Source organism: Drosophila gunungcola (genome assembly GCF_025200985.1).
Source record: "Drosophila gunungcola strain Sukarami chromosome 2R unlocalized genomic scaffold, Dgunungcola_SK_2 000012F, whole genome shotgun sequence".
Classification (NCBI taxonomy): Eukaryota; Metazoa; Arthropoda; class Insecta; order Diptera; family Drosophilidae; genus Drosophila; species Drosophila gunungcola.
The window spans coordinates 2,000,029-2,026,941 of record NW_026453170.1 but is presented as its reverse complement, the minus strand read 5'-3'; the positions used below and the strand labels follow the sequence as shown (position 1 = coordinate 2,026,941).

At 40.3% G+C, this 26,913-nt stretch overlaps 3 protein-coding genes and 1 long non-coding RNA gene across 5 annotated transcripts in view; 1 reads left to right on the top strand and 3 right to left on the bottom strand.

Annotated features, from left to right (window-relative positions):
* LOC128255723 (uncharacterized) overlaps window positions 1-7,949 on the bottom strand; it is a 43,244-nt gene extending 35,295 nt beyond the window's left edge. The window contains exons 1-2 of the mRNA XM_052985423.1: window positions 7,536-7,949; window positions 7,066-7,332 (exon numbers count right to left, since the gene is read on the bottom strand). The gene's annotated coding sequence lies outside the window, so the exon portion shown is untranslated. The remainder of the gene's footprint in view (window positions 1-7,065; window positions 7,333-7,535) is intronic.
* A 9,323-nt stretch (window positions 7,950-17,272) lies between these two features.
* On the bottom strand, window positions 17,273-17,723 carry LOC128255737 (uncharacterized). Its single transcript, XR_008267680.1, has 2 exons — window positions 17,447-17,723; window positions 17,273-17,386 (listed from the first exon to the last, which is right to left on the bottom strand). It is a non-coding gene; the product is annotated as an uncharacterized LOC128255737 (long non-coding RNA).
* A 724-nt stretch (window positions 17,724-18,447) lies between these two features.
* On the top strand, window positions 18,448-20,596 carry LOC128255724 (transcription factor grauzone). 2 transcript variants are annotated; one of them, XM_052985425.1, is made up of 5 exons: window positions 18,448-18,694; window positions 18,756-19,050; window positions 19,126-19,552; window positions 19,635-19,829; window positions 19,895-20,596. In XM_052985425.1, the coding sequence occupies exons 1-5, from the start codon at window positions 18,578-18,580 to the stop codon at window positions 20,568-20,570; spliced, it is 1,710 nt and encodes a 569-aa protein (XP_052841385.1). In that variant the 5' UTR covers window positions 18,448-18,577; the 3' UTR covers window positions 20,571-20,596. The 2 variants fall into 2 exon arrangements, with proteins under 2 accessions (XP_052841385.1, XP_052841384.1); XM_052985424.1 differs by having other exon boundaries at window positions 18,450-18,694; window positions 18,756-19,552.
* Window positions 20,597-20,667: 71 nt separating this feature from the next.
* Window positions 20,668-23,430, bottom strand: LOC128255721 (vacuolar protein sorting-associated protein 51 homolog). The gene is made up of 7 exons (XM_052985421.1): window positions 23,400-23,430; window positions 23,246-23,343; window positions 22,422-23,173; window positions 21,733-22,369; window positions 21,145-21,675; window positions 20,980-21,092; window positions 20,668-20,925 (listed from the first exon to the last, which is right to left on the bottom strand). Exons 2-7 carry the CDS (start codon window positions 23,324-23,326, stop codon window positions 20,817-20,819), a joined length of 2,223 nt encoding a protein of 740 aa, XP_052841381.1. The 5' UTR covers window positions 23,327-23,343; window positions 23,400-23,430; the 3' UTR covers window positions 20,668-20,816.
* Between the last annotated feature and the right edge of the window lie 3,483 nt (window positions 23,431-26,913).

The following is a 26,913-nucleotide window of genomic DNA, read 5'->3' as shown; positions in this document are numbered from 1 at the left end:
GATATTGGTTCTTTATCTCTCTCCCCTCCCGTCTAGACAGGATAAATTTACTTATTCATGATTTTTTCATGGAAGCGTTGGAAGTTACAGATTCATCTTGAGGCATTGTCTTGGGTAATTTATGTCACTTACAAGCATTTGCCGCTTATCAAAGTCACCATAAATTAAAACAGAAATTATCTGCCCCCTTGTTTCTGACAGACAAAGCCAATTACGCTTATTACATAATTCAGCAGCTGCCCACGCATCCAACAGATGAGAAAAATGTGTAGGAGCTGCAGGGCGAGGAACGACAAGGGAGACAGTTAACCTGGGTGAGGAAACAGCAGCAGCGACGTCAGCGAAAAACCGCGATGCCCACAAGAGGACAAAGGAAGAGAAAAGGTGAAAAGCCGGTGCGGGAAAGTCAGGTCAAACAATTAAAAAAAGCCCAAGGATGGTCTAAATGCCCTTAGTAGCATAGACCCTCTTCTCTTGCTCCATATTACGGCCACTCCTTATCACTTTTCCCATTTTCCTTCGTCCACTTAAATAGGCACAAAAATGTTTGCTGCCAAATTCGAGCTTCATTAGCAGGCGGAAAGGAGTTCGCTTCACGCCAGCTGACAACCTAATGCGAATGTCGAAACAATATTTTCCATGTCTGCTAATGTGTCAGCATGTGTGTGCAAGAAAGTGGGAGAGGGAGGAAAGTCCATGACAAATCCAAGGAAAGCGGGGCAAAAGTGAAAGCAGCGAGACAGTGAAATCCTATTAAGAAGTTTCTATCGCAAATTAAAATCTAAATACGCAAACAAAATGATGGTGACGTCTGCACCACGGGGAATCCAGACGGCCAAAAACAAAAAGCACACTCAGAACAGTGAGAAAAAAACACATCTAATAAAAAGATTTTTTTTGTTTTTTAAAAAAAATATATTTTAAGAACAACAGCATATGCAAATTAGAAAAGCCAACTCAAATTTGATAAATTTTGTCTCCCTATTTTTTTCTAAATTTTTTTCTAAATTTTCTTTTGCATAGGTAATTATGCATTTCGGCGCAGAGGCAATATATGTTTCGATCAAATAGCTAGGTTATTTGTTAATTTTCAATTAATTTTGTTATGAATCAAAAAACCAATTATTTTTGGAAATGCGCTTTTTTGATCGATTGTTTGGCATTAAAAAGCAAAAACAATAATCTAAACATTTCCTCAACTGTTTGCATCTTGTATTTGTGAAAAAATTCAAGCTTTCTTTTTATAGAGTTTTATATAAAAGAATATATTTTTTATTACTGCAAATTAACTCTAAAAATTTTTTGTAAACGTTGCCTGCTGAGCATTTCGCAAGTATTCCTAAAATAATGTTGGTTACGTTTGTATAAATAAAACCAATTTTTATTTCCGCAATTCCTTTATTGATACTCAAGATATTTTCTCTTTGTGCGCGGCAATGTCGCCAAGGAATAAGCATTAGCCAGAACAAAGGTAACTACTAGCCAACAGACAAACCCCCGTTCCCAGACCCCTTAGCCACGCCCCGTATTTCCCTTTTATTTGTGCTGTCTGCTTACAGTTTGAATTATAAGCTAGCGAAAATTTAATAAAGCTTTCCCTCCCCAAGGAACGGGAAAGGCGAAGGACCGAAACTCGGGCGTCTTTGGGGCAGGACACGCTTGGCAAGGACATGAAACTCCGCCGCAGAAAAGGACAGACTATGACAATGTCAAAGAGTTTCGTTGCACGCAATGTGGGCGTGGCAGTTGGGCGACTGGTGGGCGGAACAGAGCACCTGCGACAACAAAAATAAAAATAACAGGAACAAAAGCAGCAACAACGATTGACGGTAAAGTTTTTGGCCTGGCAAATGGCAAAAGTTTTGAGCTCCTCTCCCGTTATCCGTTCTATATATTTTCCTTTCATTTCATTTTTCTCGTTCTGCTGCAAGGGCAAGCAACTTTAAGCCTTTATTAAATTGTGTGTCCAAAGTCAACAGCGAAAGCAGAAGCGACAGCGACGGGAGTGACAGCAACAATTGACAGCAAAACAAACGATTGTCATTGCCAAGTGTGTGCGTCAACCTTTGAACCCGTCCCATGGCTTCAGTTCTGTGTCAAAGTACACCCAGCCCCACCTCCGTACCCACATCCACATCCACATCCACGTCCACGTCCACGCTGGAAAATAGATGTCAAGCGGTTTTCCCCCGGTCCGTTTAAATTGAATTGTTAATTCGGCACAGAAACCTTTTCCCTTTTTGCCTTTTGTGTGCGTGTTTGCCATCAATGCGATTTTCTTTTGGCTCATTCCGGGTGAAAATATTTATGTTGAACCCTTTTTGTGGCAGCTTTTGTTTTGGCCTTTGTTGCGTTATGCAAACATTCGACTGCCAGTGACAGAACAGACAGAACAGAACAGGAAAAGCATCCCTACTTTTACCCATTTTCCAACTACATTCCCACCTCCCAGCTGGTTATATTTGAGCCGGAGTCAATGGGGAATATAGGTAGATAGCTACACCTGCATAGGATGGTTCTGTGGTCCTGGCAGCCGATTCTATTAACTTTTTGCCCGTTCAACATTTGCATATCCCGACCGCAAGAGTCCAGTTTTCAGTTTTCAGTTTGACTCCCGACAATCCGCCATTTCCACGCTCACAGCCCGCGCATTGTTTGCCATTTGCAACTATATCCCCCTACATTCCCACCCGTTTTTCGCCCGTTTCCCACAACGACTAAAGCATAAATCAAGCGCAGAGCACAAATATTTTTCAAGTGACAACAAATATATAATGACGACTCCCCGGGTTTTGCCTCTTGGCCAGAACCGGAATACCAGAGTACCTGAATGGATGCAGCCGTGCCCCTCTGTTGACTTTTGCCTGGAAAACAGTGCCACCCGCTCTAATGTATTTTGCAGAAGGTTACTCTAGCTAGCTGGGGTATACCCCAAATTTAATATGAGCAAACTGGAAAAAGATAGGACCGTGTGACCGCTTGAGACTTAATTTAATACAGATATATTCAATTTATTCAACATCTGACTTCAACAGCATAAGGCACTTAAAAAGGAAAAAAATATATTTGTGGGTACAACAGATCTTTCTTGATTAAGGGTCACTGTTAAAATATATTAGATAATGTCATTGATGCTTAAATATCGACAGACAATCTAATTTATTTAAATACTTGCTAATCGCTAATAGGGAACAACGCAGAAATAGCTTAAATTGAGAATTGGTTGGAATTCGTATGTGCATTCCATATAATTTATTTTTATTCTAACGCACTTTACCACGAAAATTGTTAAGATTTTTAATTTGACACCTATTGTGACAAAACTACCAAGCAAACATTATAGCTTAAAAACAAGTTTTCCAAAACCATTCTGTTTAACAAAAATAGTTCGAATTCCACCAATTATATATATATTTATTTCAAGATTTTATCTAGAATTTTAATTTATTACCACTCTTATCATTTTATCTCTTCTGGTCTAGTATATAATGTATTTTCCAATCAATTTACTTTAATTTATAGTAGTTTATCAACTTTAATTAACATAATGCATTTCGACTCTTTTGTAAAACATTTACTAATAAACCAGTGATTTATAATTCATAAAATATGTTTATCGTAACACATTCAAGTTTTTACTTTAGCAAATGTTGCACTCTGTAGGGCAACAAAGGCTCGGTTTCTACTGGAGTTTTCCTATGCTTTTCCGGCCATAGCTGATCCACTTTCCGCTGCGACGCTGCGGCTTGCGCTTTGCTGATTTCGTTTTGATTACGGCAAATTGTTTTTAGTTGCCTTCGTCATCCTGTTCCTTTCCGCGATTTGTTTCGTGGCCAAGTTTATACTGCGGCATTTGTGCAGTTTGCCCAGTTCCGTTGATTTGTATTTATAGACGCCCTTAACACAGGTCAAGTCACAAATTACATTCAAATCCAATTCCTGACCAGTAATAATATTGACAAAGACCCAGTCAAATGAGAGTTGCGTGCCATTCGCATTAACAATTGATAAATGCTTCTATTTGTTGAGTAATTTTGTCGGTTTTTATGCATTATAAATTGCTCTATTTAAGCAAATTTAATCATTGAATTACGTACAACTGATAATTTGGGTAAATATCTGTAAGGCAAACAACTAATAATAACCAAGTTTCTTTGCTTTTTCTATTATATACAATTTTGTTACGAGGTTTTTTTCGGTTTTATGTTTAGTTTGCTGTTGGCGGCAATTAGCAAGTTTTTCGATGCACAACTTTTTAATGAAATTAACGAACCCGCGGGGTTTGATCCCTTTTACCCTTCGTGCGGCAAATGTTAAGTGCTACTTCACTTCAGACTGTTCCTAATGAGAAATGTACTGCAAAAAACTATAGCTAACAAATGGAATTAAAGATAATGCGACAGCTAGGCACTGTCATTCTGCTTAACTGATTAGTTTGTGGGCGCGACTTCAATGAGGATCCACTGCAATTATATTTTAAGGCATAACAGCTAGTTCCTGCACTTATGTCATATTTCAGGGCCAGTGACTGTCGTAGGCCAACACGCACACATGCCACGCCTCCAGCGCTTCCACACCCCCACATATATATTTTATATATTAGCATGGAGTCGTCCGCGTTTCGATTAAACAAACCTTCTCAAATATGCAATGACATTGAGGCAAAAACTAAAGAAAGCTTAATAGGGAGAAATGGTGAAGAAAGTTACATACAATTTTACCCCAACAGCATATTGTATTGCGAATATTTTATGCAGACAGTAAAGCTTATATTAAAAATGTCTTATTAACTCAACTAGCGTTAAGGGATTGGTTATTTATTTAAACTTAAATTGGAGCTAAAGCAGGTTAAAGTTTATCAAACAATAATAGAATTGGATACTTAAGAACGATAGAAAGTTCCACCATTAAAGAATTATCTTTGGAATATATATAAAAGCATGCTTTCTGTTTAAGTTCTAAAACTTACTTTTATGGCAAGAAAAATAATGTAATTGCAGCCACTGACTTGGCTGTCATTAATGAATATGAATCATTTTCAAACTTCTTTGAATGTAAAAGGACCTCAGGACCTTTGCTGCGATTGCATAACTTTAGTTCAGCTAATAAGGAAAACTGGAAAACGAAGCGAAGCTGAAAAGAATCTGAAAGGATTGCCAGCGATTGCATAAGCCAGCCAAAACGTATAAAATGTGTAGGTACCTAATCATATACGTGTATTGTATGACTAGGAGATATAGAAAGGGAATAGGACCTTAATGGCAGTGTGGAAAATGGGGAAAATGTCAACGCTACAGCGACAACGCATGCAACATGCCCGGCGCCCAACTGACGCTCAAGGATACGCAAACACACATATATACAGACTGGATGTTGGTGTGTATCTGTGTTTGCAGTTGCTTGCGTAACGTAAAAATAGCCTTGAACAGCAGCCGTGCGCTTTCAATGGATTTGCATGCCACCCACCCATCCACAGTTCCGCCCACTCAAGGTCACGCGATGCCTACCGCAAATGGAACAGTTGCGGGCCATAAAGGCTGGCACGACCATTATATAAGCCGGCGACCACTGCAAATGTCGCCGAGACACCCTGCTAATTGCCACAATTGCAGCAGCAGGAACTATAACTGCACTTACAAATGCAGTGAGCATTGCAACATGCCATTGCAACTGCAACACGGGCACGCAATTGCATTATTGAGCAGCAAGGCTCATCGAAGTAAATCCCTTTTTGAAGCAGTACCAAGGTAAAACAAAAAGAAAAACGGGTGCTGATCGAATTTTCCTTTGCCCTTTCATTCCCAGCGAAACCCTAATGCCGACTAATAACATTAATTCCAATTTTTAGTAAATTTGGTGAAGACTAAGGGACTAACAAGAACGAAATCTGAATGGGGACCCCAATGAATATTTATATGAATTTGTATGGCTTAATGTTTGAAGCTGCCCTCGATGTCCCTGGCCATTTAATGTCCCTTTTCCTTGCCTTTTCCCTCACTTTGGTCTATTCTGGTTTATTCCCGCCATATCCTTGCCATTTGCTTATGGTGGCAGCTCTTTCATTTTGCTTTTCGCCTTTTACTCCGCTCTGCTCCAGCGCCATCGTCGTGTGCAAGCTGGCCATAAAATTGGAGTAACATTTATGACCCACATCAGGCGCACACAAGCACACTAGCAGGGCTATACACACAAACGCAGAAGGACTCTGGACGCAACCGGCACTGAAGAAAATAAATAACTTTTTTTTTTAAAAGAACTTTGTATCTTTTACTAAAGAAATAAAAATTAAATAGTGTTTTTAAATAATATTTTTATATCCGTAATTTTTCATTTTCTTCAAGCATTTTTATTTACACCAAATATTTTTAAATTAAATATTTTAAATTACTCGAGAACCATTGTCGATTTTATCTTTATGGATACGATTTGCTTTTTTTAAATAATAGACTTTAACTATTTATTTTGAACACTTATTTTTATTTGCTTAAAAGACTTACGTTTTATTTGAAAACTCTGACCCGGTGAAAAATACTTTTAGAAATAGCAAAGTTATTTACAAGCCGAGTGACTTATTTTTTCTCGATATGTGTTTCTTAGCTATTGAAAGCTGACTTTGTTTGATTAATTTGAAGGACAAAATATCTAAGTAATAAATAATGCAAGAAAATAAATATTTTTCTGTGTGTGGCTAAAAAGAAAATGATTTTGGGTGGGTGTGGATGAACATTAGGGAGTTATAGGGGGCGGGGAGAGCCGTAGAAGGTACGGGCTAGGGAGGAATGGCGGCTGCAAGCGCAACATTCACAAGGATTTTTTATTTTACTGTTATTTTGTTTCCCGCTTCTTTTTGCTGTTGCTTCTACTGCTGCTGTCCTTTTGTTATTGCTCCTTTCGGCATTTCGACATTTACTTTTCGACTCGCGGCGCATATCCTTCAACGGGCTGCAACCCCCTTTTCCCCTGAATTTCCCATTTTGTAAACCTTTTATAGGTTAAAGTTATTTTCAAGGTTAAATATGCGTGGCATATCGGAATCCAAGGATTTTCGTGTGTTGAGTGACTTACCCTTTGCTCCATTAAGTATGCTACATATTTGGCTGCAGCACATGCACCGTTTTAGCCACTTTTCCTGCCCCTTTTCCTTTACGCCCTTCCTCCTCCTCTCTCCTTCCTCCTCCTTTCACACTGACCCAGTTCGCTTTGTTTTGCGTGTTTATCTTGCTCAGGTAGCGTCAGCGTTGGCGGCTGCTGTTGCCGCTTATTTTTGTTGCATGCTTTTTATAGTCCTCCTTTTTGGTTTATTGTTTTTGTTTTTGTCTAAACTATGACCGACTTAAACACGCACACACACACACATGCGTTTAATTGAGAACAAAGGTAAGATAAAGAATATGAGCCAAAGAGATTATAGAATTAAGCGCCCAACTCTGCAAAGCCTCCAAGTGCGATTTGCATTTATTAGGGCTACTTGCTTAAATCTTCGCCATTCCTTTCTCCCCTCATCTTCTATTTTTGTGCACTCAACTTTCACTCACAATTGTGCTGCTAATTCCGTTACTTTTACTCTGCTAGGCCTTCTGTTTGCGTGTGTAAGTGTGTGTCTGGTTGTATTGGTGTGTTTTGGCTTTTGGGGCACACGTGTGCGTTTATGTGTATCCGTGTGCGTCGGTTAACGGCATTGATTTTTTCCAAAAAAACATTAACTTTACTTTAATTTCACTGGCTTGAATCGATTTCGTTACTTGGTTATTTTGTGCACCGCTTCACGTGGACGTTTAAGCATTTTCAGATTCGCTTTGTTTTAATTTCAACGATTTGCGCGCGCGCTAGTTATACAGGTGTGCGTGTCTATCTGTGTGTGTGTCTGTGTTGGCCATATGTTGGTAGAATATAGCTGCCCGAGAGCGGGGGTTTGGCAGGAGCAGCAGCGCACAGTCCGCTCTCCACGAAGCTTGACGTACTTCTAAGGATCCAAGCGCCACTCTCGCGTATTTATGCGAAACCATATCCCCACATAAGTGCTCTCTCTCATTGGTGCTTTTCTCTTGAAACTACTCTCTATCTCTCTCCCGGCGCCACAATGTCTACGCATAAATAATACGCACGTTGCATATAGGGAGGTTCAACTCTCATCTCAATGCAAAGTAAACTCCTGCAGGCAGGTGTAAAGAGTGAGAGGGGTTTTGAAGAGGAAGGGACTCTGATGCTGTAGGCCAGCAGGATCTGTTAAATATCTTCATCTCTGTCACTGAAATCTCTAGAGATTCAAAACTAATTAAAATGGGAGGCCAAAAGTACACAAACTTTACAACGATTTGTGTGGCAACTTCCAAAAATGCAACCATTGTAAGGGTTAAGATGATGACATTTTTGTAATTACATTGTAGAAGGTAAAATATGTACATATTGGTTTATACACACTTTTTTTTATCTTATAAATTTGGAATAAGCAGTTAAAATTCTCTAACTCAAAATAGTTATATGGTCTATGAAATAATAAAGTTCCCCTTATAAAATAATGAATTCAAAACAAATTATTTTCTATAAGTCTTAGATTTAGGTATTGTGTTAAAAGAAGTAAAACAAGCGTATTTTAAAAATTGTCATGAGTTTGTGCATCTTTAGTATTCGATAGGCCCAATATGCTTAGCGTTCTCCTACGACAACGACATACGTCATCATAACGGTAAACAAAATTTTGCATGAGAGAAATTCCCATACAGCCCAAAAATTCCAATTGCCCGATCATGCGCCCTATGCTCCCGCTCCCCTCTCTTGCTCTTACTATCTTCGCTCACTGCGCAGACGCACAAGGGACTCGCTCTCTTCCTTGCACCCACGGCTACCCTCTCCCAATGGCAACCTCTACTGTTATTGCATGCGAAGCACGTGAATTTTTGTGTTTACTTTTTAATTTTCTCCTAGCTCTCAGCCTCAGTTAGCATTTGTTTTTATTGTTGCTCCCTGACTAGTTGTTGTTGCTGCCACCTTTTGGGCCTTTGTTTTTCTTTATCACATGTGTGGGCCTTTGTTTTTCTTGTGGTCCTTTTTTTGTTCCATTCATACGGAGTTTCGTTGGTTTAGTTTTCGGGGAGAAGCTATGCAAACTGCTTCCCATTTACGATCGACAGTTGGCAGTGTAAGTGAGTGAGTGCCTGTGTGTGCGAGAGATTTGTATGGAAATTGGCGCAAAATATGCCCCAAAACCGAATTGAAGTCCCCAGTTAGTTATGTGCAGAGGCTTGCCTTTTTCTGCATTCACATTTTCAGAGCACAAAGCTGCATATGCTTTCTAGTGAGGCTATCCCATTCCTTCTTTCACATCCGCCTTTCTCTGAAAATGGAATGCTTCCTATGTTTATAAAAAGGAGGGTGCTGCTTAAACCTTTTTTTACTGAAAAAATTTATTATACATAAAACGTATTTAAATGAATTATTAACACAAATAAATTTAAACTTTTGTACAATTTTAAATAAGTTATGGTGTATAAAAACTAATTCAAAAAATAGAGCTAATCAATGCCTTTTAATTTTCAAGCAATTATTAATAGATTCTACAAAAATTTTTAAAGTGCCATTGTAGAACGGAATCATTTAACAGAAAATTCTTGTGGACTTATAATACAAAATGTTACTTAAAGAACAAATTATCTTTCAGAAATAAGTCCCTATACCAATACATTTTTCCATAAATTTGTAAAACAAAAAACTGAATAATTGGTTAGTAACACTGCAAATATAAAATGTTCAGTATTTTCATAAATGATCGCTCTTATCGAACCTACATTTTAAGAGATTTAAGCGAACTTGGGCCATGGAACTGTCTGCAAAATGTGTTATGGCATTTTCGATGTTTGCTTTGGGGAAATGTTAAATCATGCATGCTGATTGTCCTGCGGCCTCGAGGATGCCAAGAACAGCAAGGATGCATGGCATACAACAGCAACACAAGCATCACAATCGGCATCAGCCATATTCGAATACTCGTACGTTTACATTTTCAGCTTTGTATCGCATTACTTTTGCTGGCATGTCCAAAAGTGATGAGAAACGAGGAAAGCGATCTGGATGCAAATTATGTCGCTGCCATCGATAGCCAGAATTTTCACCATTTTCCATAGTTTCCGTTTTGGCCTGTGGAAAATCAACAGCAAAACAACCGCTTCAGCAACAGGAATTTTGATTTTGAGCAAACGGTGTGCAGAGTAAACAAATAAACAAAAGGCCTGAAAGGGGGCGTGGGGTGGGAAACTGTGTGCGGGCGTATCCCCAGCAACGGAAATTCTAACCGTAACTCATGAGAACCCCCTTTCTCCCCACCCCTGACCTCATCCGAAACTATTTCCATGAGTAATTGCCGCTGTGCATGCGCCTGTGTCTGGAAAATGGCCTCTTCTCCTGCCGCCCCCTTCAATGCCCCACCATCATCATCATCATCGTCAGCTGTATTTGTTGTCAGTTTCGGTCGGGTTTTAAGCCATTTAGCCAGACCGAACCTGTGGGGAAAGAGCAGTAGCACCCAGCCAGGTAAACTGTTGATTCCATGTGGCAACGCGTCTGTCGAGGATTCCCCCGATTCCCCTACCACATCCCCTTGTCACGTGAGAACTTTGGCCTTTTCACCCGTCTGCCATATGTCGACGTCGGCATATTCGAGTTGGTATATATACAGTTGAACTTCTTTAACTCAATAACCAAGCTGTCACATGGAAACGCCTACTTAAAGAGTGTTTCAACCAATGTTAAAAATGAGAAAAAACATATTTTTATTTGGTGTTTTCCTATAATTCACAAAATTCAATTTCGTTAAGGTTTTAAAAACATACTTTTTTAAATTAGTTGACTGTATAAAGATTAAAGTTTGATTAGTTCATGCTTCCTAAAATTCAGTTAATTTAAGCGTCCCAAACCTCAAAATAAAATTTCCAAAATTGATTGCACAATACGAATGTTATGTAGCCAATGAACATTATACCCTTTAATATATTTTTAAATCTCAAGCATTTTTTAGTGCAACGGTTGAAATTTTAGTTTCCAGAATATGGATATTCAATTTATCAAACATCCACTGTACGAATGTGAGTTTGCCGGACTTTGCTTTCAACAGCGTTACAGTCGTCATGGCAATTACCTTTATTAACGTAGAGAATCGCACAAAAAGATCTTTATCCATTCACGGCGAAAAGGATAATATTTTTTTTGTCTCACTTCCACTGGGTTCATCTACCTTTTAACCGTCGAGAATGGAGTTTCTTTGAGTGTGCTGTTGCTATTTTCCGATTTAGTACAGAAGTACCATTCATTTGCCAGTCCAAACAAAACAATGAAGTGTGTTTGAGGGACCCGAAGAAGAGTGTTAGCCAGATCGAGTCCCCAGATGGTCATAAACTCGAACCGAATGCTCTCAAACACGTAAACATTTCAGTGCCTTTCAATTCGCTGAAAAGTATGCTATAAAATGGCGACAGTGACAGAAGAGAGATACACAAAAACATTAGGCCATCAATTCCGGCCTGTTTCCGGTTATTTTTGTCAACAGTCGATAACTTAATGTACCTAGCATCTCCCCAAAACACCCCTTGTAAGCAGAACACCCAAATAAACCCTTCTGATATTCTAAATTTAGGAATAAAATGTTGATTATTAGACCATAAACGCTTTTATTACGTTTCACTGCACAATCGGAATTCCAATTCTGTGGTCAGCACTTTTCGTCGTTGTGTCTGCGGTTAGATTAGTTAGTTATTTTTGCAATAACCACATTGTTATAAACATAGTTGAGGGTGAACTTTAATTGCCTAATACCAAATGCTAATTTCCCATTAAATCGCATTGCGATTCACGAAATAAACCGCAAAACTAATGCAGATACAAATCGCATTAAATGGAAAACTTTTTCGTTTTTCGTTCCCTGAGATTCGATTAGGTGAGGGAAAATGGAAAAATTGAGGAGGGTGATGAGCAGATGAGCTCCTCTCGGTTGATTGTCACTTGAATATTCCAAGCGTGAGCGAAGCGTAGAGCTTTTGCTTTCCTCGATTTTGCCAGCGAATTGAATTCGGAAAAGCCCCACACGTAAGCAGTGCTCCATCTCCCTCTCACTGTAGCTATCCCCTTTCTCTTTCCCACTCTATCGCTTTGTATTTTCTCTCGTGGGCAAAATTAATGTCAATTTTTATGCTTGATTTATGGCATCGCATTTATTCTTCTGGGGCGTCGCCTCCTTTTTGGCCCGGCTTCATTTGAATTCAATTGCTGGCGAAGATGCCACGGCGCTGATTTTGTCGCAGTAAATGTCGAAGGAGCAGGTCGAGAGCGGCACGTGACCCGCTAACCTCGAAAGCGCAATACACCCAGCGTCCTGCCCCAGCCCCCTTCATTCCTGAGCAGTCAAACACATCTGCCAAAGGGCAATACAAAATTGACAACGCCAACGCCAACTGACAACAGCAACACGGCGGCAGAGGAGGGTCCTGATCTAGGAGCCACACCGAAAGAAATCAGAGGCAATGACATCCTAGCAATTGGTGACAGTCAACCAAAATATCTAAATCAATGGAACAGGAATAATGTTAACCAACTTTAAATACTGCCAAAAATACATTAAATTTAAAATGCACTTTAGGTCCGATTTGCCAATGCGTTCTTTGGTTACTGGTTTGTTTTAGGGGTAAACACAATTCCACATTCCCAACGAAATGTTAATTTTACGATTGGAAAATTTATAAAGAGCTGATCTCACACGAACCATTAAGAAATTCTGACAACCCAACTTAATTTCATTGGGAAATTGACACTTCATGTACAAATTTTATTAGACGATTTCCGAGTGAATCTTATACTGAAATTTTAAACATCTTAAAAATTGACATTTTAGTCTTTTTACTGACAGAAATTTATAAAGAGTAGAGCACATTTTAAGTAGTCGGGAACATCTTGATGCAAAGGTGAAAATAAAAATGTTTTCGTAATAACGCAAATCGATTGATACAAATTAAGTATTACTACTATTGTTAAGCAATCCAACTATGTATAAACAAGATAAAAAATATCGATCATGAGAATTTAGGATGACTTCTTACGAAACATTAATATTAATATTCGATTTTATATAGAAATTCCCAACATTTACGATTTAAGAGAGTTTAGAGCAAAATTATTCATTAAATGTTAACCTAGATATTTTTCCTTATGTTTCGATATCTCGCAATAATTTTCCATAAGGAAGGGAAAGTGACACAATATAGCAGCCGACAGTGTTAGTTGACACAGCCGAAAGGAGCGTTGCAGCCACAAAGTGCTACAGTGCAGCAAAAGCCGCAGATTCTGTGCTGCAGCTGCAACACCTGCTAAAGTTGCATTTGGATCCCTTTTCCCGCGATGTTTTCACCCCCCAGGCTTTCCACTTTTTCCCATTCCACAGGTAAACACCTGCGGCCGGCACTTTGCCGTTATTAAAGCGCTCCCCAGCCGAGGAAGTAGAATCATCAGCCATTTTTGGCTGGCAGGCCGGAAACACTTTGCGTGCAGATTTATGGCTCGCCCCAGGCCAATCCTCCGTGGGAAATACATCTGCATGCGAACTTTATATGTATATGTATAGTCGCATGCGTGTGCTGGTCTTTATGGGCACATATCCTTCGGCTTTACACGATCCTCCACAATTTTATTTTCGAATGCACTTAAATTGCATTTGCTTTGGCGGCTGATAAAACTGTCGACGCTTGGCAACCTTATCGCCGCACTTAAATATCAGGCCGGATTTAATGGCGAAAAGTTTGTTCACCATTTATGATATACAAATCACGTTAGTGATAACGAGTTTCCCTATGGAATTTGTTTTACATGACATTTTAATTTTTAAATATGATTCTATGTTGTAGGTCTTTTTTTATAATTTTCTGTTTCATATCTTTGTATAACCTCAGAAATTTTTTGTACATTACATTTAAATTTTAATGATTTTATAAACACACTTTTCCACATTTTGTTTTTCGTCACTTTAATTACATTTTTTTAAAAGGGGCTCGCAAAAAAAAAATTTTTTTTTTTAAGTTTGTTGGATTGCAAATGTTTCTTGTGAAAAACTGTTTGTCTTCCTTTTGTGTAAATACTATTATTATAATTATTGACAATTACGAAAAAATGATATATATGCAATCCGCCAAAGAAGCAATGTTTTTTTAAACCGAAATTAGCAAAGCAAATCACATAAAATAAAAAAGTTTAATATCAATCAAGTAGTAAGAAATCATTTTCGCTGTCTTTAATAAAATTCAGCTAAAATTGTTGAATTTAATTTATTGGCTAAACGTCTGCTTTCAGTCAATAATGCTCCATTTAATGTGCACGTATTTCGAACTCTCTTAGTGTTCCATTTTGTGCCAATTTTTTTTCCAGCCGAATGGCTTTTAAGTGTCAGCTGTAAAACTCGAAGTGAAATCAGCCATGGCACTTGAGTGTGCCCCACCCAGAGTTTACTTTTGGAAATACCGCCCAACCTTTGACTTCGGCTTAAAGTTGTGTGTTATGGCGCTCGACTTGTTTGCCATTCATTTGCTGTCCACTCACGCAGCCTCACTTCACTTGGCGCGGCCACTTGCCAGTAATCCCTGCCCCCCAGAACAGTCACTACTCACCCACCGGTCACCCACCGGCCACCCAACTGCCACCCACTCCAATGCCGTGCACATAATCCGTTTAAAATGAGCGCTGTGCTCCAGTTTCCGCTGCTTCTGTTTTTGAGTGCACTGAAATTAATTTAACGACTTGGCGCACTTCAAACTGCACAAAACATATGAGTTGGGTGGAAATGGAAGCGAAGGCAGCTTTTCCTGTTGCGCACAGGGGTGGGAGAGCCGGGACAATGGCAACTTGACCTTGACACGTTCGACGTTTCACAGCGCCTTCTCCTTCTTTATCCCGCATTTCAGATTTTTTTTGTTGTTTTGTGCGACTTTCGCTTGGCTTACGTAAATTCAATTTTCAGTTTGATGAAAGCAAAGTTCACGCTACACACCAGTGTGTGTGTCCCTGTGTGTAAGGACTACCAGAGAGTCCTGTGTCTGCAGGTATGCAATGTCACTTTTACACTGACAAAAAATGTTACCCATTTTGGCCAATAGTCCTAAGTTTTTATTTCTTCAAACTGTTCAATCAAACACAGAAAAAAAATTGTCAATAAAATTTAAATGACATTGAATGTAATTTACAGTAAATGGTATATAAAACCATTGGTTGTTAAACTTAAATCACGTTTAATGTAAAAAGAGCAACAAGTACTTCAAAATTTTCTTTGTTACCGTAATGTTAGTAGGCTTTTAAATGTTTTAAAATAATTTTATATTGGCATCTTCCTCAGTTTTTTCAGTTTATAAATATGTTGCAAATACTTTTCCAACCACTCTTTAAAGCGGCTGTGTAAGTACGGTACAATTCCCATTGATCGATAGTTTAAGTGGCATATATTTCTCGAAAGTTCGCTTTATAGAGATTAAGAGCTTGTCTTTTTAAAATAAACATTATTTGCATTATTGAAATCAGCTCAAAACGTTATCTAAAGCTTTCAGTAACATTGAAACTTTAAAAGCAACAAATTCAAAATCAAGTAAAAAACGAGAAAGGAAGCAAACTTCGGCAAGCCGAAGTTCATATTCCCTTGCAGCTATTGCAAGAATTAAATATTTTTGAAAACATTAAAATTATGATTCACTTGCGTATATGTCTAAAAACATTGAAGCAATGATGATTTGCAGCTCAATTATTAGATAGTTATTTTATATAATTTTATTATTTCTATGGGAGCTATATAATATAGTCGTCCGATTTTGATGAAATTTAAACCGTAATTCTGAAATATTTAACCATTACTATATGTCGAAGAACTAAAAAAAAATTTAAAAACAGCAAAGTTATTTTTTTTTTTTGTATTTTTTTCTGATTGTTCCTACGGGAGCTATATGATATAGTCCTCCGATTTTTATGAAATTTAAACTGTAAATCTGAAATATTTAAACATTACTATATGTCGAAGAACTAAAAAAAAAATTAAAAAACAGAAAAGTTTAATATTTTTTTCATTTATTTTTCCGATTGTTCCTATGGGAGCTATATGCTATAGTCGTCCGATCCGACTCGTTCCGACTTGTATACTACCTGCAATAGAAAGACAACTTTTGGAAAAGTTTCATGCAGATAGCTTTCAAACTGAGAGACTAGTTTGCGTAGAAACGGACGGACAGACGGACATAGCTAGATCGACTCGCCTAGTGATGCTGATCAAGAATATATATACTTTATAGGGTCGGCAATGTCTCCTTCACTGCGTTGCAAACTTCTGACTGAAATTATAATACCCTCTGCAAGGGTATAATAATCAGAACGTCACTGCAAGCAGTCAGATATACCTAGAATTGCTGGCGCCATCTGTCGGAGGCATGTTTACTGTCAATAAAAAAATTGTCTCAAGTAGCATAATGGAGTATACATATAAATATAAAACAGTTTTTTCTATTTTGCTCAGTGCAGGTGACATGAGGAGGAGATATTGAAGAGCGTGTGATTTGCACAATCTGCACACAACTCGAAATTAAATTCGGCCTCGGCCACCGCTCGAACTTTTTTGCGAAAGGTCAAAATGTTAATGTATTTGAAATGAGACGCAACAAAGAAGGGAGAGCGAAAGAAACAGGGACAACATATAAAGGAAGAAAAGGAAAGGCAGATGGGATAGCAGTGGAAAACCGAGACTCAGATGCGAGATACAGCACAGAGAACTTTCTCCTCTCGGAAAGTGGCAAAAACTTGTCCATGTTCATTCATCTTGACACGGTCGCCAGCGGGCAGACAAACTCCCTCCAAAATACAAGAGGACCACAGCAAAAAAAAAAAAAAATATTTGGTCTTAATACAGGTAAAGAATTTTGAAATACCCTTTGGGAATTATTTAAAGGTTGTCTTTCAAACTATATTACTTACAGGCAATAGCTTGTCCCTTTACTTAAATTAAAACTTAATTTCTGCAAATAAAAATTCCATAATAGTCATATATTGTTCTTCCGTCACAAAAGTCCCCCGAAAAAAATATTTAAATCAAATCTACCTCTAAGTTACCAACTTAATGGAAAATCAAAATACATTCTGTCAGGTACTAAAGTCCACATAAAAAAGTTGTCTGCGAGTGTGGAGACGGAGGGCGTGGAATGTTTAATGCGATTTGCCACACGTAATTCAGTCTGGGGGACGTTAAATTACTTAGAATACAGAAGCGCACTTCATGATCCACTTTTTTGCTTTATTGAACCATCTTCATATACATGGGTATAAGCTTATTTGCCCTGATCTGGGTCCAAAATGCACAGCATTGTCACGGGATCCGTCAAACAATCTGCAAAATGGTTATGTAATTAGCTTAATTTGTTTAACCTAAGTTATATTTAATACAAACCCCCTGCTACAAAAGTCTTCCATAAAGTTAAAATTAATATAAAAACAAGCAGATACACTCTCATGTTGTGCACGCTTCAAGACAACCTTTAAAAATATTTGGAAACGAACTAAATTTGCTTTCTTATTTCTTATCAGTAGAAACGCTCCCATTTGGAAATTCCCATGAACAAAGCTCTGATTAAAAAAGCGGGCTGAAGTCAAACTTAAAGCTATTGCAATTGATGAGAAAGGCAAGTTACACTCGGACTGTTAATCTGAGAGCTCATTCAAAAGAGTCAAACAAATACGAATGAACCTTTGGCTGTTCCAAAAAAAATCACCGTTTTATATGGTAGATTATGGTGTGAGCTAAATTCAAAAAATTAAAATAATATTAAATAAAAATAAAAAATTGAATAATATCTAATATTGTAATGTAAATTAGAATAATCGATATATGGCTATTCTACGAATTGAACACATTATTGACAAATCTATTTCCAAATGAAAGACGGTTGTGGTGTTAAAACAACAAAAAGTATAAACAAAATTACAAACTTGAATCCTATTACCTATATCATCATATAAATAAACACTTCAACTTTATCTTAAATAAATTACCAACTCTCCAGACATAATCGAATGGTGTTTTAAAATGTTCACTTAGAGCTGGGAGTGTGGGAGTTTGAAGTAAGGCAAAGTAATATGAATCACTTAAAAAGATTAATATATCAAAGGAACATAAAAACAATAAAATAATGGTTAATTTTGAAATATTTAATATTCTTGGTGACCTGGTTTGCTATTCTGGTGTGTTTGGACCGGCTCAAGGTTTGGGTTATTTATAGTGCCGTTTTCTCTTTCATTAAAATAAACTTTCTTCTCCTTTCCAATATAATTTAAACACCGTCGGGGTTTTGTTTTAATTAATTTTTATTGGCCAACAAATTTAAAATAAATTAACATTGTACTTACTGAAACAAATATAATTTTTAAATTTCGCGACTAGTTTCGATTAACGATACAGATTTCGATATCGAATGTTTTTTTTGTTGGTATTTATAGACCAACTGATTACAGCCACACTTGGTCAAAAAAGTCAACAAACAAACCATTTTTGCTTTAAAAGTTTTGATGCTTTGACTTAAGCATGATTTGCCGATTGTGCCTGAACAACGCCAACGACTCGGATACAATACGGATATTCGAGGACGATGGACTCTCCCTTAATGTGGCTAATGTGCTGGCCAAATACTTTTGGTTTGAGGTACGAGCTATTAGGTGTGTTTTTTTGAAAGACTATAATTATGAATTGTTAATAATTGCAGCCAAAAAGCGATGATCCCATATCTACGGTGATTTGTTTGACCTGCTGGAACCAGGTGAACGATTTTCATCAGTTCTACGAGTTGGTGGAAAGGGCCCATCGTTTGCTGACGGAACGGTTTTCGCTGAAATCTGGACAGGATCAGGCGAAAGCTGTGCCGGATGAAAGCTTGGAGTTTCCGGAGGATGAGCAAGATGAGGATGAGGAGGTTGGCTTGCCCAGCAGCGATTGCGAAAGTGGCTCCTTCAACAACGAACAGTTCCTCAGCGATGTCATTGCCCAGCAGGAGGAGCAAAGTAAGTCCAAGCCATTGGACGAAGGTTCAATTAAGGAAGAATCGCTAACAGTACTGGAGCTGGGGAATACCCCAGAACCCGTACCGCTTATACCCCCCATGCCCACAGAGGAACGAAGGGAAACGCGGTCCACCACCAAGAGCAGATCCCATCAGGCAACCGGTCCTGCTCTGCTGCCTTCCCCAGGGAAAACCAAGCCTCCTGCGACAAAATCCCAAAGAAAGAAAAACTCGTGCAAGGCAGGAGGAGCAGCCTCGCAGAAAACCAAGCGCTATCCGAACTACAAACAGAGCATGCTGGATATCGATGCCAAGATCTCTGCCCACATGCGGCTCACCTGCGACGTTTGCCACGAGGGCCAGGAGACATATCTGCTCCTCTGCAAGCACATGATGCAGGAGCACAATCGCAAAGGGTATGCCATCTGCTGCAACAAAAAGTTCTACAAGCGCTCCTTTCTCACCGATCACATCGATCGTCATGCCGATCCCGAGAAGTTTAAGTGAGTGGTAAAGTGGAGGAAGCCAATCTGGTAGAGAGATCATTGCAACAGGGCTTTTAATCAACGAGAAATTTAATTGCAGATGCACTCAGTGCGACAAGCGCTTTGCGGACAAACAGTGCCTGAGGAATCATGAGCTGTTGAAGCACCATCCGGAGGAGGAGAAGACCTTTATGTGCGAGCAGTGTCCCAAGAGATACACGAAGCAGTATTTGCTGGATCAGCACCGCGTTATTCACAAGGAGCGAAATGTGGTGTGCAACCTTTGCGAGAGGAGGCTAGTCTTGTGTTGCTTTTACCCATCTTGAGTAGTCTTTAGTAACCATTCTCTTTTGCGTGCAGATTCCCCAACCAATCCCTGCTCAGCACGCACGTAAAGATGGCCCACGGCAACTACGGCACTATGTGCGACATCTGCGCCCAGGTCATTCGCGGTCGTGCGGCCTTTCAGCGTCACCAGTTGGAGCACGCCGGCGTCACAGAACCCAAGGTGCAGTGTGACATCTGTGGCTCGTGGCACAAGAACAAGCACAGCCTGAAGAAGCATGTGCGACGACATAATGGCACCGCAGCCACCTGCGACCTTTGTGGCAAGGTGTCGCCCAACCGCAGCGCCATGCTCAGTCACCAGCGGTATGTGCATCTCTCGGACAGGAAGCACGAGTGCAGCGTGTGCGAGAAAGCCTTTAAGAAGGCCATCACGCTGAGGGAACACATGACCACGCACACGGGCGAGGTGCTCTACAAGTGTCCCCACTGCCCAAAGACGTTCAACTCGAATGCCAATCAGCACACGCACCGCAAGAAATGTCATCCCAAGGAGTTCGAGGAGGCGCGGAAGGCTCGCTCCGAGAAACGAAAGGCCGTCGAGGAGGAGGCGCCCAGCATTCTGACCATCTCGACGGGTGGAGATGGTGGTGAAACCACTCACAGTATTCTGCTTGCGAACGGCGACGAGGATCTCAAGGCCGACACCATCGAGTTCACCCTGTGTCTTAGCACCGATACCACAGATTAAAAGCATATTTCTGTTGAAAATCGTTACATGTATTTGCATCTCTGTTACAAAACTAATTGGCGGAATTGAAGCTGACGAATTTCTCAAATTATGAAATTCTCTCAGTTTCCATTCCGCCAAGTTCGTTTTTACTATGTATTTTGCAAGCAAAGACGTTTAATTTAAGATCCTTAGGCTAGCAGCGTTTTACAAAATAGACGGAGATTTTAAGTGGAATGTTGCATTATTCAGTTTTGGGAGCCAATACTAACCCCGTTCACAAATGATTTCCACAGCATTGGGCTCCATTAAAACGGACTCCAAGCAACGTTGGACAGCTGAGCCAAGGATCTCGTCCAGAAGGAAGTTGACCAGGCTGTAAACCATTAGTTTTGGTTATTCCAATTTCTTTAGATCGTAGTGAACTTACTTTTCATCGCTAACAAAGCGCCAGAGGTTCATTTGCAGGTAGTGCGCATCCACCTGGATCTGCTGCAGTCCATATTTACTGAATGTTCTTAACCTCACGCACTCCAAGAGGGTCTACAAGAAGATTATCATACACATCATGTTACTTCTCTGCGTAACCTCTTACCTTAAGCCCAATTTTAATGATGCCCATCACGATTGAAGCCTTGGTGAACTCCACCGAAGTAAAGATCTCCACTCGCTCCGAAAACAGGCGATGTATGTTAGACACATAGCTGGATTCCAGCTGCGAGGGCGTGTAGTTTGACCAATTGGATCGGTACTGTGGCTTGGAGGTGGAAGCAAAGTTACTGAAGTATGTTTTACGGCTGGAATCGCTGCTGGCTGTGGTGCGGAATCCAGACGCAGTATTCGTGGTTGCCTCGTAGAGACTGGCCACCACCGTCTCGATGCTGCCCAGCTCCTCCACCACGCGTTTCATCACCGCTCGCACCGATCGCGGTTCCAGGCAGTTGAGCCAATCCCTTGTCTCAACGCTCTTGCGCAGCATTTGTGAGATGTTAGTGCCCTGCAGCCGCACATAAGAGTCTAGGAGTGCCTGAGCCGTTTCCCGCATCTCCGCACAGATCTCGGTTTCGTGGGTTAATGTGGCACTGTTCTCCGAGTCGATTTCATAGAGGTCATCCACCAAAGCGATCTGAGGAATCGGTTTATTAGGCAAATATTTTAAAGCTCTTATGTTAAGAATGCTGACCAGTATGTGCACGCCCTGCTGCTCCAGTTCCAGACACGTTTTGGACAGCACTAGCAGCAGATTCGGTGGACTAGAGCTAGAGGCATCTCCGAATCCACACATCACCTTGGCGATATGGCGCAGAAAGCCTATCAGCAGATTCTCCCGAATGCCCTCCACGCACAGAGCGCCCTTGTGCTCTGCCTTAATGTTGAACGACCAGTCGGTGCGCAGGAATATAAGCAAATCCTGCAGCACGCCCTTGATCTTCTCCACCATGGCCACGTACAGGTTGCTGATCAGATCGCTTAGATTTAGACCAGCAGCTGCATCGCTTTTGGCGGAAACCAAGGACAATCGAACCGCACTCAGACTATCGGCAAAGTGATCCTTGAGGTTCTTAGCATGGGCATCGCATAGTTGGTGGGCAGCCGAAATTATAATGGAGACCGTGTTGCGTTTAACTTCCAAGCCGCGGCAGATGTTCCGCATGGCTTGCAGGCGCCGATGCAGGCGATCCAGAGCACGCAGCATCACCTGGGTGTCCCCGTAGCCAATGTCGGATTCAACACGATCCTGGACGAGAGTCAGGTACTTGTCGATGTTCTGGTTAAGAAAGACATTCAGGTCCAGCAGGGCGTTCTCCTGGAAGTCGTCACTAAGAGAGAGTTATTTCTATAAGATCGTGAAGAATCATTCACATAATATACCGCTCTTGCTCGTAGTGCTTGGCCACAAACATGTCGAAGTAGGAGGTCACGACCAGCGCCAGATCGTTGAGGAAGCCATCGATGCCCATGTCCACAAACTCCAGCATATCGCGCTCCGTCTGATCTTCCAGCATGACGATCTGCTCGTGCAGTCGCTTGCCCGCGCAGGTCAGCATCTCGCTGGCCAGATCCGAGGTCTTCTCGTCCAGCTGTAGGAGCAATTCCCCGATCTCTGTCAACGATTGGGCCGTATTGCCCGCTCGTTGAAAGTCCTTCCGCAGTAGCTCCTTCAGGTCCGACATGATGGCATCGCAATCTCGCTGGATGCCGTCGAACGAGGGCTGCCTGCCGTATTGCGCGAACACCTTCTGGGCGTGCAGGTAATCCTGGACAGCCTGGGCGTAGTTTTCCTCCTCGATCAGGGATTTCAGTTTGGCCGGGAGCGTGGAGAGGAACTGCAGCCGCTTTAGCAGCGAATGCTTCTCGGACAGGCGACATAGCTGCGATCTGGTGCCCTGCAGGGTCCCAGTGATCTGCTCACTGAATGTGGTTATGGATTGCATCTTGGTCATCAGCAGATTCACATCCGTTTCCATCTGCTTGAAGTCGTCTTTCATCCGGCGAATCGTGTCCGTGGCGGATATAAATTTATTGTAGTTCTCGTAGACCAGAGTCTGCATGTCCGAATGCAAAGTTTGGGTGTCCTTCACCACCGCCGCTTCCGTGTCCATGATTTGCTTTAGGGAACAGTCCTAATTTCACCCAAAATAATCAAAACATACGGCCAATTGTTGGGTGTTACTTCAGTGCATCCCACTTCTCACCTTCAGCAGTCTCTCCAGATACTTTTCAGCGTCGAAACTGGAGCTGTCCATGTCGAAGGGATTGGCTTTAGTTTCAGCCATCTCGCAGTCTTTATTTTCTAATCATAAATAAATAAATTAAAATTTATTTTCCTATTTTGTTGTTTTCATTTACAGGTAAAAAGTTACGCAGTATTGGTAAGCGTCGAATTATTACTCACTCAACAGCTGATTCAATGGTTTCGTTATCGATAACCAAATTGCGCACTTAATTCAATTTTTTAAACGGTATAATAATTTAGAAATATACTTTTGTTGAAAACGAGAACGGAAGTTTACTATTCTGGTCTAGAAGACAAAATTTTAAGCATTTTTTCAAGTAAGATCACAAAGAAATGAAAAAACATTTGTAATATGCATAGTTTTACATGGTTTTTATTGACAGTTTGAAAATACAAAAAAACAAAATATAAATAAAAAAAACCCAATATTCGCCGAGGTACAGGCCTGTGGAGTACGGTCTTCAAAAAATCGCTGCGTCCTGGCTTACAAGATTTCAGCCTTTGAAGAGATCGGAAAATAAATAAAACTAATTTTTTATTAGTAAATTAGTTGACCACTTTAAAAAAAATATTTAAAAATAATAAAACGCCGTCAACTTGAAAACAAAAAATGTTTTTGAATCATTTTTTTCGACCTCTTCGAATATATTAAAAACATCAGAACAGCAAAAATAATTTTTTTTTAAATTTCTAGACCAGAATATTCCCTTAATACCCTTGTGGAAAATTGATAACGTGCACTGCGCAAACATTTTACAGTTCTAAAAATATTTGTGTTTAATTATTAACAAAAAAGGACAAAGCTTTTTTTAACCAAGTAATAGCCTGATTCCATTACCGCATAGGTAGACTTTTTGAATGTGCCTGATTCCATTGGCGCATTAAGTACGAGGTTACGGAAATCTTTAATACTCAGCAGGACATCCATAATGCTATCAAGGCATTTGTCAACTAGTTTGACGGGTTTGCAAAGGAGACCACCACAGTTTCTTAAAACGAGCAAAGATCCCCGTATAACTTGGAGTTGGAGACCTAGTTGAAATACAAATTGTTTATTTAGTGACTTTTTTGCGTTGAGCTAAATATTTACAAAAAACTGCAGAAAACGTTTGCATTCAAATCGTAATTTTTAGATGATTGTTTAATTAATTGGCCCGGGGTGGCATCGCCAAACTGATATCGATATTTTACAATTTACAATCGCTCAATTACTCATCTCTAAGGATTTCGCATATCTAACGCTTGTCGCTTCATAACATTTTACTTTTCTCTGAAAGCTCGAATTGGGAAGACCTGACAAGTCTGACCTGACAGCAATAAAATGGACGATTGGGAAAAAAAGCGCTGAAGGCACACATTTATTTAAAAAAAAATCTGAATGTTAAATTCTTCTTTTAAGTTTAGGTAATTAACCATTTCTTGTATAGAGTCCTTCTGATAGGTTGGCGCCGTCGTATCCCTCTCCTTGGTGCAGATTCCCGTTAAAAAACAAAGAATTTATTCTAATGAATTAAAATTAACAAATTGTTTACCTACCTCACAATTGGGAAACCGGAAGCCATTTATCGACGTGAACGTTTTCAGGCAAATATTGCAATAAACTTGGGCTCCATATGTTGCCCAACCATGTGAGCCCTAAGGTCGTATTTAACTCTACCCTACTTGGGTGCATTTTTCTTCTTTGGTTACATTTTTGCACTCTCAGCTTATTTAAAAAATTAATTATAATGGATTAAAATTGACAAATTGTTTTCTTACAATGCATGAATAAAGACCCTTAGGGAGATATATGTAAGTCCGTTGGCAAATTTCACAAAAAAGTTTTGCCCGAGAATGGTTCTTTATCATATGGGACCGATCATTTATTCATGTTGGGCACTTCGGAACTCGCGCCTTGTTCCTATTGCAATTTTTGTAATGTTTTTGGCAAAACTGTACCAACTCCTCCGGTAAACGACCTGGAGTCTCTGGCGCGACCGGAGTAGACGTTATCTGGTCAACCACCTCCGCCAAGGGCGGCAACTGTCAACGAGTGCCAAGCGAGAATGCCATTACTCCGAACATTTCGTCTTCTTCGTGGCGGTCTAGTTTTCGTCCGGCGACAAATAAAGCCGCTCCGTCCCTGACATCTGCAGAGGGAGGGGGCCCTCTGATCTGGGATCTCCTCTCCAGGACTATTCTGCAAGACCTTATCAAGTGAAACACTGACTCCGGCAGACTCGTTGGTGGCCGGAAAATTAACTTGACGACTGGACCATGAGGCCACATGGGCAGCAAAACCTAAAGTTCTGTCGATCACAGGCTGCCACATGGGCCTCGTAAGTCTTCAATTTCAATATTTTCCGGCCCTCCGGGCACTGGTTTCGGAGTTCCGGAGTCAAGACCAATGAGTCTTCCTTCCTCAGATCAGCTTTCATTTCGAAATACCTATTTTTTTCAGCCGACTTTCTTTTCGGAATTCGCTGCTGGGACCGGCCTGTCTGGTTCCTTTTTTTTATTATATTAATATTTAAATTTTTATTATTATGAGTTTTTAAAATTTCATTATCTACAATTATTTCATTTATATTTTTATTATTTATTAGGTTGTCAATAAAGTCTTGCGTTATTTTCATGAATTTTCAATTGTTCATAAAATTGGTTACAATAATGCGATTCAATTCAAATATGCGCCGTTTTGTTCGATGACGCGTTCCCAACGAGATGCCAACTTTATAATGCCCCTCTCATAGAAGCTCGCTTCCCTATTGGCAAAATAACCGGAGAGCCAATTTTCACAGGACTCTCTTGTGGCCAGCTTCATACTACCAAGCGCGTTCGCCATGGACAGAAACAGGTGGTAATCACTTAGAGCGAGATATGGTCTATACGGTGGATACAAAAGAGCCTCCCATCCGAGCTCCCGGAGCTTCTGGCGCGCCACTAAAGATGTGTGTGGCCTGGCGTTGTCCTGATGTAAGACAATTCGGCCACTGTTCATCAAAGATGTCCTCTTCTGCAGGAGTGCTGCCTTCAAGCGGTCCAGTTGTTGGCAGTACTGGTCCGAATTGAGCGTTTGGCCATAGGGGAGCAGCTCATAGTGGATTATTCCCTGCCAATCCCACCAAACACACAGAAGAACCTTCCTGGCCGTCAATCCAGGCTTGGCCACCGTCTGGGCCGCTTCATCGCTTTTCGACCACGACCGTTTGTGCCTTACGTTATCGTAAGTGACCCACTTTTCATCGCCAGTCACCATACGCTTCAAAAACGGGTCGATTTTGTTGCGATTTAGAAGCGATTCGCATGCGTCGATACGGTCAAATATGTTTTTCTGCGTCAATTCGTGTGGCACCCATACATCGAGCTTCTTAGGTTTGATGACTCATGCCCAGCTCTTAACCGATGCTACGGCTGCTACTATGCCGGTCTCTTTCGATCAATTCAGCGATTTTATCGCAATTTTCGACGACAGGCCTTCCGGAACGTGGCGCATCTTCGGCCACCTCTACACCAGAACGAAAACGTTGAAACCATCGTTGTGCAGTGGAAATGGAAACTAAATCGGGTCCATAAACAGCACAAATTTTTTTGGCGGCTTGAGATGCATTTTTGCCTTTATCGTAGTAGTACTGTAGAAAATGCCGT